This window comes from Bos indicus x Bos taurus, chromosome 22, assembly GCF_003369695.1.
Source record: "Bos indicus x Bos taurus breed Angus x Brahman F1 hybrid chromosome 22, Bos_hybrid_MaternalHap_v2.0, whole genome shotgun sequence".
Lineage (NCBI taxonomy): Eukaryota > Metazoa > Chordata > Mammalia > Artiodactyla > Bovidae > Bos > Bos indicus x Bos taurus.
Window position 1 is genome coordinate 3,330,497 of NC_040097.1, and position 13,564 is coordinate 3,344,060.

Below are 13,564 nucleotides of genomic sequence, written 5' to 3' on the forward strand. Positions count from 1 at the left end.
CAAAATAGCTAAGGCTCATTAGGAGTATTTCCCAGGGTTTGAAACAGCCCTGGTCAGCAGCCCCTTCTCTCTGTCCGGATGTGGTTCCCCCCACCCGCCACCCACAGGATATGTGGTCGAGGAGGCTGGCGGGCATGGAGCATCGGGGGCCCACTCTGGCGCTCTGCCCAGCTAAGGTTTAGCTGGTGACTTAGGAGACACTTAATAGATCACAGGGAACTCCTGGACACAGGAACCTGCATGAGCCGGAAAGCCCTGAGGTACGGAAAGGCTACGAGAGCTTACACAATAAATCTGAGTTCCGTGGGACAGGGAGGAATGGAGGAATAGAACAGGAGAGGGATAGAACTTCCCTGTGCCTCAGTTTCCCCATCTGTGAAATGGAGGTAAGAATAATAGTGCTTACCTCATATGTTGTTGGGAGGATTTAATGAGGTAATCCATGTAGAAAGCTCAGAACCATGCTTAACACACACTAAGTCCTCAAGCAAAAACATCACTTTGCCGACAAAGGTCCGTCTAGTCAAAGCTATGGTTTTTCCAGTAGTCATGTACGGATGTGAGAGTTGGACAATAAAGAAGGCTGAGCACTGAAAAATTGATGCTTTTGAGCTGTGGTGCAGGAGAAGACTCTTGAGAGTCCCTTGGCCTGCAAGGAGATCCAACCAGTCCATCCTAAAGGAGATCAGTCCTGTATATTCATTGGAAGGACTGATGCTGAAGTTGAAACTCTAGTACTTTGGCCATTTGATGCAAAGAACTGACTCATGTGAAAAGACCCTGATGCTGGGAAAGATTGAGGGCAGGAGAAGGGGTCGACAGAGGGCAAGACAGTTGGGTGGCATCACTGATTCAATGGACATGAGTTTGAGCAAGCTCCTGGAGATGGTGATGGACAGGGAGGCAGTCCATGGGGTCGCAAAGAGTCGGACACGACTGAGCGATTGAACAACAACAGTAGCTGTCATATTGTCCGAGAAGCACCAGCTATTATATTACTCAGTGGGTATTGTTCTCCCTGTTTTACCGATGGGGCTCAGAGAAGAGAAGGAACTTGTCCAGGTGGGTAGGTGTAGGAAGGGGTGGAGCCCACGCCTTGAACCAGGTCTCCTGACCCCAGAGCACGGGCGTCAGCATCGGGTGGGAGGGCAGGTTCTCTCGGGGGCTGTGGGGCCACTCGGGGCTGCAGGTGACAGAGAATGGCAGCCCTCAGCCTTGGGTGGGCTGGAGTAGGCCCCTGGCTGTAGCTCTCATGAGCTAAGAGGGCAGCGCAGCTGAGGCTGCAGGACGCTTGGGAGCACAGGTCTGAGATGGTGACCAGAGAGAGCCCACCCACTTAGAGCAGGGCGGTTCTGAGCAGGGACAAGGCCCGGGTGGGTGGAGCAGACACAGGTGTCGGTGACAGTCATCTGAGAGGGAGAGATGTCTCCAGGAGCCAAGAAGCTGAGGGTTACGGCGTGGGGGAGTGGTGTGCCCAGGTCACCGCAGGCAGGGAGCAGGTGTGCGCGGAGGAGGGGGCGCTGAGCCAGGCCCCGGACGTCAGGACACGGGGCTCTGCTGGGAGCTGGCAGAGACGAGGGTGAAGGAAAGAGGCAGCTGTTTAAAGGCCGAGCAAGGCTCAACCCAGCAGGCCTGCAGGCAAGGAGACAGGTGACAAAACAGCAGCTCGGGGGTGGTTTCTCCCTCTGCCGCAGGACAGGGTGCTGGGGAGAGAGTGGCGGCCCGGGCATGCGTGGGGCCCTGCCGAGGGCCAGGCCAGGCAGCCTGGGGCTCATTACCCTGCCTCGCACAGCAACGATGACGGTGATCGCTGTTCTTTACAGTGGCCTCGAGACCTCTGCGCCTGAGCTCTTCGCTGAGAATGCAGAGCGTTTCCATCCACAGTCCTCTGTGATCAGTGTGAGACTCTCTAAAACAGTGCTTCTTAAAACCTTTCGGTCTCAGACCCATATCTGGCCTCTTAAAAATGATCCGAAGCCCCTTAGAGTTTTTGTTTCTGTAAGTTGTATCTATCCATGGTCACCACCTGAGAAGGTAACACTGAGTAAAACTTAAATCGTGTATCTTTTCACTCATTCTAAAGAGAGCAACAACAGGCCATTTCAGGGCCTCCGGGGTGGCGTTTATGGTAGAAGAACCCGCCTGCCAATGCAGGAGACACAGGTTTGATCCCTGGGTCAGGAAGATCCTCTGGAGAAGGAAATGGCAACCCACTTCAGTATTCTTACCTGGAGAATCACATGGACAGAGGAGCCTGGTGGGCTACCCACAGGGTCACAGAGAGTCAGACATGACTGAAGCGACTTAGCACGCACAGACCATTTTATGTTAACACAAATAGCACTTATTATGAAAAACAGTTATTTTCCAAAACGTTTAGTGAGAAGAGTAGTAGTGAGGTCGCTCAGTCGTGTCCGACTCTTTGTGATCCATGGATGTAGCCTACCAGGCTCCTCCATCCATGGAGTTCTCCAGGCAAGAGTACCGGAGTGGGTTGCCATTTCCTTCTGCAGGGGATCTTCCCGACCCAGGGATGGAACCCAGGTCTCCCGCATTGTAGACAGACGCTTTACCATCTGAGCCACCAGGGAGAAGAGTAACCAGGTTTTAATTTTTTGTTTTTACTTTTTGGCGGTGCTGGCCCTTTGCTGTGGTGCACAGGCTTAGTCCCCCATGGCACATGGTGGTTCCCCGACCAAGGCTAGCACCCTCATCCCCAGCACTGCCAGGTGGATTCTTAACCACTGGGCCACCAGGGAAGTCCCTAGGTTTTACATTTTTGCAAACATGTTGTTCATGTCTGGGTTCGTAGGAGACACCTGCGTTCTCCTCTCCATCTGTTGAAAGTGTAGTTTTGTTCAACTTCGGCGCAGATCCAGACTCACACAGATACGTAGTTGGCAAAGGGAGGTGGAACCCCAGAGTTTCTTAGACCAGACTTAGGGGACTGCTTTTCTAGAAGGAGACAGAGAACTCCTGTCCTCGAGCTGGAGAAACAGCCCCGGGCAGAGGGCCAGGACTGCCAACTCTTCCTGCGTCTGTTTAGCCAGGAGGGTCCCTAAGGGAGGCCTCTTCCCCTCCCTCCGGCCCTGCCCTGGCCCCAGGACAGCCAGCACTGGGCCGGCAGGTTTGCTGGGGCCTGGGGCGGAAGCGCGGCTGGGCGGCCCAGGGGAGCGGGGGAGATAAGCGGCTTGGAGCTCCGGGGCAGAGGGGTGGCCGCCTGGCGTAACACCCACAGCGCCAGCCTGAGGAATGCGATAGCACAGGCCCTGGCCCCCACGCTCCTGGGAGGAGCCCTGTTCCCAGAAGTCTGTCCCTGGACACTGCCGTCAGCCTCGGAGTTCATTTCCTGGTTAAACAAACATCTGTATGAAACGGCCCCAGTGGGGCCACGCCCAGGAGCAGCGTCGGAGGAGAGTCCCGGGCACATGGCTTTGCCGGGCCCCCTTCTCGTCTGGCTGGTGAAGACGCATCCATCATGGGCACAGTCAGAAAGCAGGATGGCCCCCGCATCCCACCCGGAGTCGACCCCTCTGGCAGGAGGGCTGGGGAGGGACGTGCGGAGTGGCCCGTGCCCAGAAGCGCCTCCCGACAGCCCCCAGCCTGTGACAATGGCAGCGGTGACAGCTCCAGAAGCTTGGGCGGGATGTGACCCCTCCGTTTATCACCTCCTCATCCGGGCCGTGCGGTGGGGGGACCCCCCCATCTTCAATGAGAAAGCAGGCGTCTGAGTGGGACTTGCACTCGGTCCTGCTGGGCGGCGGGTCAGGAAGTGTCCCGACGTCCAGCCCTGTTCTCCTTGCTGGGTGCCAGCGTGGGCGCTGCCCTGAGGCTGGGGGTGGGCACCGACCCTGGGTGCCCCTGCAGTGCCGGGCTCCTGCCGCCACCCTCGTGGTGCAGGTCCAGGACGGGTGTTTCCCGATTGGAAAACTGCGCTTCCTTCAGTGAAGCAAAACACCATTTACTGAGCGCTTGCCGAGTGCCAGGCACGCCACTCAGTGCTTCAGGGTTGGAGCTGACTACCTGTGGCTGAATCAAGTGTCTGCCACTGACTAGCAGTGACTCTGAGCAAAGGGTAGGACTTAGTTGTGCCTCAGTTTCCTCATCTGTAAAATGGTTCATAATAGCAGTTACCTCCTGGGTCATTGGGAAAGTTCGGTGAGATAATATATGTGAAAATCCAGAGCTAAACTTTAGTGTTCAGTAAATGCTGCCCGGTTTGTTATTGTTATTCTTTCCTGGTGGCTCAGATGGTAAAAAAAAAAAAAAAAAAACAACCTCCCTGCAATGCAGGAGACCCGGGTTCGATCCCTGGGTCGGAAAGATCCCCTGGAGAAGGGAATGGCGACCCACTCCAGGATTCTTGCCTGGAGAATCGCATGGACAGAGGAGACTGGCGGGCTACAGTCCATGGGGTCGCAGAGTCAGATCATTAGTAGGTATTATTATCAGTCATGTTTTCCAGATGGAGCTGGGAGAAGAGGAATAACTTGTCCAGGGGTGTAGGTGTAGGAAGGGGCAGAGCCCAGGACTTGAATCCAGGCCTTCCCAGCCCAGAGCACAGGTCTTAGCGTCAAGCTGGACGCAAGTGAGAATGGATGCACAGGCCCCTGGAAGATCGGCGGTTGTTCTGACTCTCAGCCTCATCTCACAGAGCGCGTCTCCTGAGCCCTGTCCATCCTCTACAAAGTGATTCTTGTTACGGAGGCTTGACCACGAGGTCTCCTTAGCCGCCCAGGCCTGTCCCAGCGGGATGCATTTCCAGGCGCGAGGGCCACAGAGCCCACGCCAGCCCTGCGGGTGCAGAAGGCAGACTTCGACGTGGTGCCCGTCAGGGGCAGGAGGCCGGCTGAGGCCTCACAGGTTTCCCTTCTGCTCTGCAGCAGAGCGGGCAGTGAGGGGCCAGAGGGGGGCTGACCACAGGCCCACGTTCTGCTGAATTTGGGTGGCCTTGGGGAGACCGGAACCTCCAAAACAGTGTACTCTTACTCAGGAAGCAGTTAGCGACAGACCAGTCAGGGAACAGGCTCATTTATTGAGCACGTACTGTGTATCTCAGTTCCATTCATTCATCCCAGGGCGTCTTGAACTTCTCCTGTGTCCCAGGGCGGCGTTAGGCAGTGTGACTGCCGTAAAGAAAAGGATGCAAGAAGCAGGTTAGAGCGGAGGTGCTCAACGGGGGCGGGCTCGTGCCCCAGGGGACATCCAGCAGCGTCCAGAGACACATCCGGTTGTCACAGCTCGGAGGGCCTGCAGCCGTCATCCGGTGGGCAGAGGCCGTGGACGCTGTTGACAGGCAGCGAGAGCTGGGGGGCCCAGAATGTCAGCGGGGTCAAGGCCGAGAACCCGGGGTGAGACTGTCACGGATGGCCCCCCGAGCGTGTGTGTGGCTTTTGAGCAGAGACCTGAAAAAGTCCAAAAGTGAGACTGAGGTGATCCGGGAATTCCCTGGTGGTCCAGTGGCGAAGGCTCCACGCTCCTGATGCTGGGAGCCCAGGTTCCATCCCCGGTCAGGAAACTGGATCCCACATGCCGCAACTGGGAGCTCACACGTGCTGAGCTCAGTCGCTTCAGTCGTGTCTGACTCTTTGCATCTCCGTGGACCGTAGCTCGCCAGGCTCCTCTGTCCATGAGATTTCCCAGGCAAGAATATTGCATTGGGTTGCCATTCCCGTCTCCAGGGGATCTCCCCACCCGCCAGGGATCGAACCCGCGTCTCTTGCGTCTCCTGCATTGGCAGGCGGATTCACATCCCACAACTGAAACCCCACATCCCACAGTGAAGATCAAAGATTCCATGTGCCGCAACTAAGGCCCGGTGCAGCCAAATAAGAATAATTTTTTTTAATTAAAAAAGACCTGGGGAAGAGTGTCGCAGGCAGAGGGGACAGCAAACGCAAAGGCCCTGAGTCAGGAGGGCATCGTCCCAGAGCCAGCCCGAGGGACTGGCTGGTCGCTCTCCGCGTGTTTCAGGTGAAGGAGTGGAGGCTCGGAGGTCGTGGTGTGCCAGCCGTCTCACAAGTGCACGGTGCCGGAGCCGGCGTTGGCACCTGGGTGTGCTCAGTCCCAGGGCCCGTGTGCGTTCCTCTGCCTCGGCCGCTGCTGTCGGAGGAGCGGCTCGGCCTTGACCCAGCAGTGGAGGCCTTTCCCTGCCTGTCCCTGCAGACGATCTGTTCCTGCTCCATCCCTGGGCGCTTGGTTCCGGGCCCAGCACCACCACAGGGTACGGGCGCCACAGGCATAAGGACAGCTGATACTTCTGTGGCGTTTACTGTGTGCAGACCCTGTTCCGGGCGTGTGACACAGACACGAGGAGAGGCCTTTCTCTGTGTACGTGTGTGTGTTAGTCTCAGTCATGTCCAACTCTTGGCAACCCTGCGGACTGCACCCTGCCAGGCTCCTGTGTCCGTGGGGATTTCCCAGGCAAGAATACTGGATCGGGTTGCCATTTCCTCCTCCAGGGGATCGTCCCGACCCAGGGATCGAACTCGGGTCTCCCGCATTGCTGGCAGATTCTTTACTATCTGAGCCACCAGGGAAGCTCCGTGTGTGTGTAGATATATGTACACACACACTTGTTTAAACTTCACGATAGTCATGTGCGTGAGATACCATTATAGGACTGTGCCCATTTTACAGATAGGAAAGTCAAGGTATAGAAGGATTAAATGACTTAACAAGCCCAAGGCAGAAGGTGGGATTTGAGCCCAGACTGCCTGGTTCTGGCGTCCTAGCAGCTGCTCCTTTGACAGGCGGTGCGTTTCTGGTCGTGGGAGTAGATCGTCACTTCTCAAATGTAATAGCATGGAGGTTGAGCAGAGAAGGGCCTTCAGAGGTCACTCTGCTCACACACGGGAAGCTGAGGTCTGATCTTGGAAAGTGACTTCCGTGGGGCCGAGTCGGGAGGCGGTGGGAGGCCAGGAGCCGTGGGTCCCGGCGCCCTCTGCTCCACCACGACCCCGCCGCCCAGCCTCGCCTGTACAGGCGCCGTGTCCGTCCCGTCACTGCCCCGCAAGGTCTCTGCTCGTCCAGGTCCTCCGCAGGGTCTGATACCAGGCCGGTCTGGGGCCGCAGGGGGTGCCCATGGCAGAAGGCCCGGGCCTATTCTCCTGCCCCCGCCCTTGCCCATCCTTCCTGTTTGTAGACAGAATCTCAGTTATTCCCCTGTCTCAGAGGTGCGGAGGCTGCGATTCAGATGGGTTACATGGCTCACCTTCACGGTCAGCCAGGAGAGTCAGTGCTTCCCAAGTGGCGTAAACAGTCATTCATTTATTCACTCAATCATTCTTTTGGTGACAGAGGAGGGGCAGCCCGTGCCGGGCACTGGCCGCAGAGACGCACCTCTGAGGCCCTGCCTCCAGGGAGAGGTAATCAGTGTCCTGAGAGAGGCCGCCCAGAAAGGACACCTAATCCAACCAGTTGGGGAGGGAATCCGCAGGGCTCCTTGGAGAAAGCAATGGACAGCATGGCTAAGTCTCCAAGGATAACTGGGAGGTGGGCAGGCAGAGTGGGGAGAGGCCACTGAGGGGATAGCAAGTACAGAATCAGGAAGAGAGGGCTCGCTTGGCACAGAGAACCACAGGTTGTTCAGAACCTGCCCGGCTGTGGGCAGAGTCCCCTTGGGCAGCTTACTAAGCCTGCAGTGGGCAGCAGGCCCCGGGCTGGGCATTAGATGCTGCTGATGTCCCGTCCCTGTTACAGGTGGGGCAGCCAAGGTGCGGCGAGGCTGAACACCGCCCTGGTAGCGAGCACTGGGGGGTGGGGTGGCTGAGAAGCGTGTGGGTCCTCCTCCGATAGCGTGACGGTCCTTCTGTTAGCCTGACTGGCGCCTGTGGAGCTGGGCTTCCCGTCCTGCCATCCCCCCAGGTACAGTCCCTCCTGACGGCTCTGTTTCCTCCCGCAGGTGGAAGGACAGTCCAGAGCCCACGTCATCGCGCAGGAGCTACTGTCTTCAGAGAAAGCGTGAGTCCCTGAGCCGCGGCCCGTGGCCTTGAGTTTGATAACAGAGCGTCAGCCCCTGCCCGGCTTGTGCAGAACGAGAATTAATGCCCACTCCACCCTCTCTCCCCCTGCAGATACGTGGAGATGCTCCAGCACTTGTATCTGGTGAGTTAGTCACTTCAATTGTCCAGAGCGAATTGCCCTCTGACACGACTACGATACAAGGGGCAGAAAAGCAGTTGAGGAGACAGAGGTGCCTTCCACTAGCAGAGACCCCGTTCACCGGGGCTTCTCAGGGAAGCTGGGCCCCTGATCCCTGTGCTTCGGGGGGCGGATGGCATGGGCTTCCCATGGAGCTGCACTCTGCCTGGGTGGGGAGCGGCGTATGCGGAACGTGCTAAGGTTTCCGGAAGGGTGTTTGCTGTCTCCTTGACCCTCAGGTTGAGGAAGACAGAAGGAAGACAGGTGTAGTTCTGGGTCATAGCTGTGTGTGTTGAGTTCAGATGTGTGGTCGGGGCATGCGTGTGCATGTGTGTGCGTGTACACGTACATGTGTGTGCACGCATTGTATGTTTAGGCCTCTGGGGAGAAGGTGATGTGTTTGCACGAAGACCCAAGCAAAGCTGGGGTAGCGAGAGGCTGTCTCAGTCGCCCTGGCATTGGGGCAGCAACGCCTGAGCCCGTGGGAGGGGCGGGGGCAGTCCTTTGGACTTTTCAGAGGAAAGGAGGCCAGACTGGGGACTACGTGGACCTGCGGCTCGACCCCCCTTCACAGCCCACCACACTGCCCGCAGTCTCCCTGAGCCATCACTTCCCTTCAGCTCAGTGAATGCTTTTTGGACACACGCTGTGTGACGGGAGCTGGGGGTGGAAAGTGGGATCAGACAGGGCCCTTCCCCAAGGGCAGTCTGGCCAGCGAAGGAGACAGATGAGTGAGACGGGTAATCATCCGGAGCACAGGGCAGGAACTGACAACCTCAGGGAGTCTCGGCAGGCTTCCTGGAGAAGGTGGCGTTGGGACTGAGTCGTAAGGAGGGGGCAGGGAATAGGGCACAGCAGAGCCACGGGATGTGAGGGCGCGTCTCACATAAAGGCTCTGGTGACAGCTCGCGGCTCGGCTGAGCTCTCTCACCGTCTGGGGCTCCTCGGAGGTTACCTTCTGGTCCCGCGCTGCTCTGTATCATCCCTTGTGTCTTTCCAAGAACATTAGAGCTAGGAACGTCCATCCTGAACGTTCTGTGGGTGGTGACATGGAGGCCCAGGGGGAGTGACTTGGCCAAGGTCACGCGGTGACCGAGCCAGGATGAAGCCCCGGGTCTCCTGATTCCTGGTGCGCTCCCGTCGCATGTCGGGAGCTCCTCAGCGCGGGGGCCTCCCTGGAGGCAGCAGACACCGGCACCCAGCCAGGTCTCTGGTTGAATCCCGCTGAGGTCCCTGTCGGTGACATCACCCTGGTGTCCTGTTGCTGCCACCCAGGGCCCCAGGAGGGGGACAGAGCGCGGCTGGTCTGTGCTCCCAGGCCCTGGTTTTTGCCTTCTGACTCAGGACTTTTTGTGCAAGGTTAAACCCCATGCCCTCGGGTGTGAAGCGAACTGGCCCCAGGGATGAACCTCAAAGACGCATTTAGCAATGGCAACGGGAAGCATGACTCTCCCATGGCTGATGCTCTCGCGCTTACTTCTGAGCTGGCTGTGTGTCCGAGGGGCTGGGCCTTTCTGTTTTATGACTTCGTTAAGAGGGTTCTAACTGGGAAACTTCCATCTGGGCTTGCACTGCTTCCTGCCAGTTGGAAAGATGCTGAAGCTGCTGGTAATCCCTGACAATATCCTGAGGAGGGGAAAAAAGAGCCCATAAAAAACACTCAGAAGCTCGTGTGGGAAATCGTGGTCTGGATCTGCACTGTGACGTCAGTGCTTATGGGGAGGGAAGTGGCGCAAACACCCCAGTGTGACTCGAGTCCTAGCAGGGACACGGGTCCAGGGAGACCACAGACTTGGGGATGTTCTCCACCACTGCCGCCCCAGGGTCTTTGTCTGATTGCTAAGGTTGGTGGGTGCTCTTAAGAATTTCTCCATGGAGATCCACTGCTGTTGAAGTCCCAAGGCTGCCCCGTTGCGGAGAGGGACCAATGGGCCCATTCATTCCAGAACACGCCTCAACTCCACTGTGCTCTTGTTGAGAGGCGGATGGGGATGGCCTCTGACCTTCTGTGTTTCGAATTTAACTTTGTGTTTCTCATATGGTAGCTCTCAGATGGAGCTACCTCTGGGAATAGTAAAATTTCTGGTCATCCAGAATTGAATTCTGATGGTCAGGATCTTGTTTTCTTACAGCCTATGAACTAAAAATGGATTTCACATATTTTAAACACGTGTGGAAAAAAGAGGCAAAGAAGAATTATGTGACTGAGACCACATGTGGCTCATAAAGTCTGAAATATTTATCATCTGGCCTTTATAGGAAATTTTCCTGACTTCTGGTTTAAAGACTTGTTCTGTCCTTCCATGAACCAAGTCCTAAATATATTTATCCACCTGCCCATCTGTCTGTTTGTTCAATTTCTCATCCACTCATCTAGCCAGGATTTTATCCACTCTTTTTCCTTTCATCTGTGTGTGCAGCTAATGATGTATGCAGCCACCCAGTCGTTCATCAGACTCCCATCCACCATCCATCCATCTGTCCATCCGTCCATCCATCTGTCCATTCATCCATCCATCCATCCATTCAGTGGTCCACCCACCCATCTATCCACCCAGTCATACATCAGACTCCCCATCCACCCATCCATCCACCCATCCATCTGTCCGTCCACCCATCCATCTGTCCGTCCATCCATCCATCCATCCATTCAGTGGTCCACCCACCCATCTATCTACCCAGTCATTCATCAGACTCCCATCCACCCATCCGTCCATCCATCTGTCCATTCATCCATCCATCCATCCATTCAGTGGTCCACCTACCCATCTATCCACCCAGTCATACGTCAGACTCCCCATCCACCCATCCATCCATCCACCCACCCATCCACCCGTCCGTCCATCCCCCCACCCACCCACCCACTGTCCATCCATCTGACTTACCTGTTCCTTCTGGACAGAACATCCCAGAATGTTTCCTACACCGTAGGCGCTGAGACAGGCCTTGGATCCCCAGGATGGAGAAGGCCCAGAACCTGCCCTTGAGTAGATGTCTCCCTCTCTGTTGGGGGGGAGGGTGGAAGTAGGGAGGAGAACTGCACACGTGAGCCGCGGTGTTGCTCTGTGGTGAGTGTGATTTGTGCAGGTGTCCTCAGGCGCGTGGGGGATGGACAGACTTATTCCCCTTGGGTGTACCCAGGAAGGCTGGCAGAAGAGCTGCCACAGACATGGAGTTTGAGGAAGTCACCAGGCCCGGGTGGTGGAGGAGGGCAGGCGGTCAGCCAGGAGCACTCCCGGGCCTGAAGGTACATGGTGACGTGTGGAGAATGGGCACTGTCAGCACAGCCTTGGCATGGGTGCGTTGGGAAAGGCAGGGTGGAGATAGAATGAGGGGTCAGGTGACTGGCCCAAAACCAGGTTAGAACCAGCCTGAGATGTCCCTAAAAATGCAGGCTTGGAGGCTTCTGCTTTTCCTCGCATACAGTGAGTCACTGGAGATTTTGAAGCGACGTGGTCCCTAGACACCTTCGGTTCTCGGTTTTTTCATCTGCAAAACATCCCTCTCCTGGCAGACGCAGAGCATTCCCACCCTCGATCTCTCCTTTGGGCTAAGACATTGTAGGCCTGTGCAGAAGCCAGCACACAACTGGGAGAGGTGACTCTGGAAGCTGTCACTGTCTGAGACCCCAGGAGAGGCCCCTCCCCGGGGAGGCCCTCCTTGACCTGATCCTCACCCCTGTCTGCATTGCCTCCTCTGACCACTACCTCCCTGCTGTCCTTCAGACGCTGTAGACGCAGTCATGTCTGTGGGTTTTGCACAGGTCTGGGCGAGCCCTGCAAGGCAGGCTGGGGGTTAGGGTTTGATCCGCTGAAGGTCCGTGGGAGGCTGTTGGGTGACCCCCTCAAGAGTGCCGGTGGCCTGCACCGCTGCGGGCCGATTTGAGGACTGTGAGCCCGGTGACCGTGGGCTGTCGAGTGCGGGAAAGGGAGGGCCGGCTGACTTCTTGGCTCCTTAAGGCAGCAAGCACTGGAGCAGACCAGGCTAAGCCTGGGGACACATGGTGGGTTAAGTTGCGGGGGTGGAGGGAGGGGGCTTGGGGAAGGACGTGCATGCAAAGCGTTAAGTGGAGAGCGGTTAGCTGACGCTCCAGGAGAGGGCTCTCAGGGACCCTGGGCAAAAAGAGGTGCCCACGGCGGGGGGCCTGAGGACTGGCAGGGTCTTAGGAAGGAGCGAAAGGACGTGGGGAAGGGGATTGGGCAGACACAGTGCAGAAGGGCAGGGAGAGGCTCACGGGTCCTCCTGAGTGCTCCCTCTGACAGCGACTCCCCCCACCCTCAGTGGCGGTGACCTCGGGGAAGGGTGTCGGGGGCATCAGGAGCACCATGTACCCAGCCCGACTCCCCACACTGCCCAGAGAAAGCGGGGGGTCACTCAGAAGCCCTCTGTCTTATCAGCACGTAGGAGTTTCATTTGGTGGCGGCCTCGGTGCTGACATGAATGGGACAAACACAGGATCTAGAGGGACTTAGCATCGAATTTAAGACTTTATTTACTTAAACTGGTGGGCCATAAGTTTGAGCCCGCTAGGCCCCCCTTTCTCCACCCAGCCACAGGGGCTTTGCTAAGCGCCTCCGGCGTGTGCTTGGTGGTTTACTTACGTTAGCTTGTTCAGTTGCACAGTTTTTGCTCAGTAACTATTTTTCAGGTGGTTGGGTGGGTCCAAAACTGAGTCCCAGAGAAGGTGACTTACCCAAAGTGAGAAGCGGAGCCAGGCCTGGTTGACTGCAGAGCTCTGAGAGACTGGCTGTCGCTCAGTCGCTCAGTCGTGTCCGCCTCTTTGCGACCCCATAGACTGCAGCACCCCAGGCTTCCCTGTCCTTCACTTTGTCCCAGAGCTCACTCAAACTCATGTCCATCGAGTCGGTGATGCCATCCAACCATCTCATCCTCTGTCTCCCCCTTCTCCTCCTATTTTCAGTCTTTCCCAGCTTCAAGGTGTTTTCCAGTGAGTCAGCTCTTTGCATCAGGTGGCCAAAGTACTGGAGCTTCAGCTTCAGCATCAGTCCTTCCAATGAATATTCAGGGTTGATCTCCTTTAGAATGGACTGGTTGGATCTCCTTGCAGTCCAGGGGACTCTCAAGAGTCTTCTCCAACACCACAGTTCAAAAGCATCAATTCTTCAGTGCCCAGCTTTCCTTATGGTCCAACTCTCCCATGCGTGTGCGCTAAGTCACTTCATGTCTGACTCTTTGCAACCCTATGGACCACAGCCCACCAGGCTCCTCTGAACATGGAATTCTCCAGGCAAGAATACTGGAGTGGATTGCCATTTCCTTCTCCAGTAGGGGATCTTCCCAACCTAGGAATCGAACCCTCTTCTTTTATGTCTCCTGCATGGGCAGGCGGGTTCTTTACCACTAGTACTACCTGGGAAGCCCCTAACTCTCACATCCGTACACAGATGGACGTGGGACATTC

General features: G+C 56.6%; 1 protein-coding gene across 1 annotated transcript in view; it reads left to right on the forward strand.

The window, feature by feature from the left end:
• FGD5 (FYVE, RhoGEF and PH domain containing 5) overlaps positions 1-13,564 on the forward strand; it is a 121,135-nt gene that overhangs the window by 67,361 nt on the left and 40,210 nt on the right. Inside the window, 2 exon segments of the mRNA XM_027523489.1 lie at positions 7,904-7,962; positions 8,076-8,106. Of these exon segments, the coding sequence (XP_027379290.1) occupies positions 7,904-7,962; positions 8,076-8,106 (90 nt within the window).